The sequence below is a fragment of the Sardina pilchardus genome, chromosome 1, assembly GCF_963854185.1.
Source record: "Sardina pilchardus chromosome 1, fSarPil1.1, whole genome shotgun sequence".
NCBI classification, from domain to species: domain Eukaryota; kingdom Metazoa; phylum Chordata; class Actinopteri; order Clupeiformes; family Clupeidae; genus Sardina; species Sardina pilchardus.
The window spans coordinates 15,328,050-15,332,469 of record NC_084994.1 but is presented as its reverse complement, the minus strand read 5'-3'; the positions used below and the strand labels follow the sequence as shown (position 1 = coordinate 15,332,469).

Sequence of the window (4,420 nt, the reverse complement as noted above, 5' to 3'; positions counted from 1 at the left end):
AAACTGTAGTTTCTGAAAATAATAGTGGTCACTCATTTTGTCAATGACCTCACTGTGAATGTGTCCTATGGTGTGACATTTAAAAAGTACAAAGAAATGATATTGAATAACATTAAAAAATACATGAAACAGAATTGTTCACATTATTAAATCATTATTTTCTTAAAATTATATTGATTTCACATAATCACATGAATAGATGAACTTGATTGACTTTTTCCTATGAATGTCGATACCTTTTTTTCCGCCAACCTTACAAAACTGTTTGAAATTGTACCTATCTAAGAGGAGCTATTATTGGAGCTCCCCTCATGCCAAACCTGGCTTTTTTTTTAAGTATGTTTTGAAATTAAGGATGTTTTTCTGTTGTTTTATACTTGTCACACTATAGGACAAAATGTCACACTAAAGGACAAAGATAGTTATTGCATGAAGTGATTCAGAATATATGTAGTGTTTATTGTAACAGTGATAAAGGAGGACATTTGTTGGATAAGTGTTGCTTTTTCCAGGTTATTTTTTTTATGATAACCCATTGTCAGTCAATAGTAATAGTACTTAACTGTGTTGAACTAATTTGTCGACTATGAAACTACGGTGAAGTTTCACCTTGTCTATGAGTTCAAATAATAGGTGAGTGCAGATGCATGTAGGCTATACTCTGCTAGTCACAAACGGGTATTAGTAAAGCAAGGTTTAGTGGAATCCCTGTTCCATATAGTCTTGTGTGCATGCAGATTCCTTCAAATGTGCTGCTGTGTGAAGTTGCATTGTTTGCTGTTAAAGGAAATGATAGATATTATTCTCATTGTTTTAAAGGATGTTACGCTCAAAACACACCCATGACTGATTAAGAGACATAAGAACAACCCTTTTGTGTCCAGCACCTGACAAAATCACACCATTAAAAAAACCCAAGTGAAGACCCGTCTTGTTGTGTAACACTCACTGCTCCAAATTGTAAACGATAGCTGACTGGTTCAGCAAAGCTTACGTTGTCTCGTCGCCTTGCCTGACCTGAAGTAATTGATGAATTCTTGCCGCCACATTGAAATCCATTTCAGTGTTACGTCTTTTGTAAAGCGTGAGTAACCGCTCAAAGTCTGAAACCCCATGGTGAGAGTATGAGTTAGGTGTTCATGCTTTGCTGTAGACTGGGTAAACCCTGCCTGATCAGCCGGCGATTTGGGTTTCACCCTGCGGCTCAGGCTGGAAACCTGCTATCTCTCCTGCTTCCTGTCCACATCTTCCAAAACTAGCTTATCCAAAAAGGTGCACCCGGATCGTTCGTCTGACTGGTTGAAGGACTATCCAAAAGCGTTCAGTCACTTGAACGATGCCCATTGATCTTGTGCAGTAGAAATAAAGTGCAGACTCCCCAGACGATCTAAAAGATTGAGCTTAGTATGGTGATCGCATTGCTTTGCCTTGTCTCCAGATTGCAGCCAAAATCGGAGGAGATGCTGGACCCCCGATGACAAACAACGGAGGAGCTGAGAGCTACCCCTTCGCCGCCCAGAAACGTTCTCTTGAAGACGCAGGTACAAACACACACACCCCAAACAATGGAGGAGCTGAGAGCTACCCCTTTGCTGCCTAGAACACACACACACACACCGTGCGTCAACACACACTCACCACAGTCACACACATAGAGAAAGTGAAAGTACACACACTGCACCCGGAGCAGATGCACAGCGGCAACCATTTCAAATGGAAAGCTGCACACTTAATGAGGCAAGTCTCTCGCACTGTCCCCCTCCTCATCTACTCATGATGAACTGTGTACACACACACAAGTATGTTTTCATTGGACAGCAGTTAGTCCTGACTCACCTTACCCCATACACCCCCCCCACACACACACACACACACGTATGTTTTCATTGGACAGCAGTTAGATCTGACTCGTACTGCACACACACACACACACACACACACATATGTTTTCATTGGACAGAAGTTAGTCCTGACTCGCCTTACCCCATACCCCCCCCACCCACACACACACACACACATGTATGTTTTCGTTGGACAGCAGTTAGTTCTGACTCGTACTGCACACACACACACACACACACACACACGCGCACGCACACACACACACACACACACTTTCATTGGACAGCAGTTCGTCCTGACTCGGACTACCTGCCTGCACCCTACCCCACGCGACCACAGATGGCTGCCCTGGGCTGATTGCCTGCGCCCATTAGACGGGCATGTGGTCCCCCTTCCTGCCAGCCTGCTGTCTGTTGGCAGAGCTCTCCGCCGCCCTGCCGGCCGTGCCCAAGAGACCCGTGATGTGCCCGACCTGCCGGTCCTCTCGTCAGGGCATCGGGGGGTTGGATAAAGATCACTGATTGGATTTGGTTGAATTGATCGTGACGACAGTCCAATAGTGATGGATTGCCATTTATATATAAAAAAAAAAAAATGAATTGTTGCCAGCGGAAATGCTGCCGGTAGAGTTCATATAATGACTAGTAATTATGAACTAAATTAATTAACTAACTTGAGTTAATGAGCTGTTTCTGTTGTGTTGACACACCTCATTATCACTGTTGACATGGAGCATGTAGCCTGCTCTACACACCTCATTATCACTGTTGACATGGAGCATGTAGCCTGCCGTGAGTGTGTGTGTGCACAGGAAACGTCCGTTAACTCTGGCGTCACTGCTGTTGACATGAGTCATGGTGGCTGTTCTGTGCAGTTCCAGCCTGCTGTGTGTGTGTGTGTGTGTGTGTGTGTGTGTGCAAAACCGTGATGGTGATGCTCATCCTTAGTTTTGGGCAGCTTAGTGTGTGTGTGAAGTGATGGTGATGCTTGTGTGTGTGTGTGGAGTGGTGGTGATGCTCATCCTTAGTTTCAGACAGGTGTGTGTGTGTGTGTAAAGTGGTGATGGCTCATCCTCAGTGTTGTCTCCTCCTCAGACGAGCCAGAGAGTAAGAAGATGGCCACCCAGAGCGACAGAGACTCCGGCGCCATCCCCGAATGGGCCGCACAAGCATGTATGGACACATGGAGCACGCACACTCACCCACACACACTGTCACACACACACACACACACACACATACACACTCTCTCTCACTCACATACACACTCTCTCTCTCACACTCTCTCATACTCTCACTATCTCACACTCACTCCTTCTCCCCCTCTTACGCACACACTCACTCACTCCTTCGCACACACTCACTCACCCCCCCCTTACACACTCACTCACTCCCCCCCCCTTTTACGCACTCACTCCTTCTCTCCCTCTTACACTCACACTCAGACGCACACACACACTCTCCTTTTCCCCCTCTTACGCACACAACACTCATTCCTTCTCTCCTTCTTGCACACACACATACGCACACTTCTGTTCTGTTGCCACACACTCATTGTCAATACTTTTCCCTGTAGTGTGTGAAATGCACAAGGGATAATTTGGAAAGGATCCTGTAGTTCCATCTTTCTTGTTTCTAGTTGAATTATTAATTGATTTCGATCGCATCATAATGTGTGTTTGTTGCTGACACGTAGTGTGTGTGTGTTGCTGTGACATTATGTATGCGTGTATTTGTTGCTGATGCATTGTGTGTGTGTGTGTGTGTGTGTGTGTGTGTGTGTTGCTGACACATAATGTGTGTGTTGTGACATTATGTATGTGTGTATTTGTTGCTGACACATAATGTGTGTGTTGCTGACGTCTCTGTTATTTCCTCCCTGGTCCTGTAGCCATGGGTGCGCAGCTGGCTGCCCTGTCCCAGCAGAGGTAGGTCTTCAATTTCCGCTCCTGCACACTCACTCACCCGCACCACAGCCACATCCGGCCCGCACCACAGCCGTATCCGGCCCGCACCCGCCCTGCCTCACACAAGCCTCTCCAGGGGGTGACTGGTGCACGAGGCTTAGAGCTGGTTTATAGTCTAACTGACGCTGCCACTCAAAACTAAAACTAGGACATTTCCCACTTCCCAGTTGCACATGAGCATGAGGCTCAGAGCTGGTTTATAGTCTTAACTGACGTTGCCACTCAAAACTAAAACTAGGACATTTCCCACTTCCCAGTTTCTCATGAACACATTGTTATCATGAGCTAATTCATAGCCCATACTTGCTACGTGGATGCGAATGGGATTACTTAAAAAAAAAAAAAAAAAAAGTGGTCGAGGCATGCAGCGTCAATAACGCGATTCTAGTCACGTGCCATACAATTAAATGTAGCAGTTGATCAGACTACAGTGTCGACTAAAGAGAATAGCAACACAAACAATGTCAATATAACAAAAGCTAATGAATAAAGCGATGGCTAAATAACTAACATCCTGTTTCCTCCCTCTTGCCCCTCTCCCAACAGCAATGTTGCTCGTCCCTCACAGATGACAGAGGATTACAAAGTGCCTGACGGAATGGTGGGGCTGAG

The 4,420-nt window shown here is 45.6% G+C and overlaps 1 protein-coding gene across 4 annotated transcripts in view; it reads left to right on the top strand.

Annotated features, from left to right (window-relative positions):
* Window positions 1–1,441: 1,441 nt before the first annotated feature.
* LOC134082783 (far upstream element-binding protein 2-like) overlaps window positions 1,442–4,420 on the top strand; it is a 19,349-nt gene continuing 16,370 nt past the window's right edge. For all 4 annotated transcript variants that reach the window (XM_062538784.1, XM_062538765.1, XM_062538775.1 and 1 more), the window contains exons 1-4: window positions 1,442–1,541; window positions 2,937–3,014; window positions 3,733–3,769; window positions 4,355–4,419. In XM_062538784.1, coding sequence (XP_062394768.1) covers window positions 1,475–1,541; window positions 2,937–3,014; window positions 3,733–3,769; window positions 4,355–4,419 — 247 coding nt within the window. In that variant the 5' untranslated portion in view covers window positions 1,442–1,474. The remainder of the gene's footprint in view (window positions 1,542–2,936; window positions 3,015–3,732; window positions 3,770–4,354; window position 4,420) is intronic.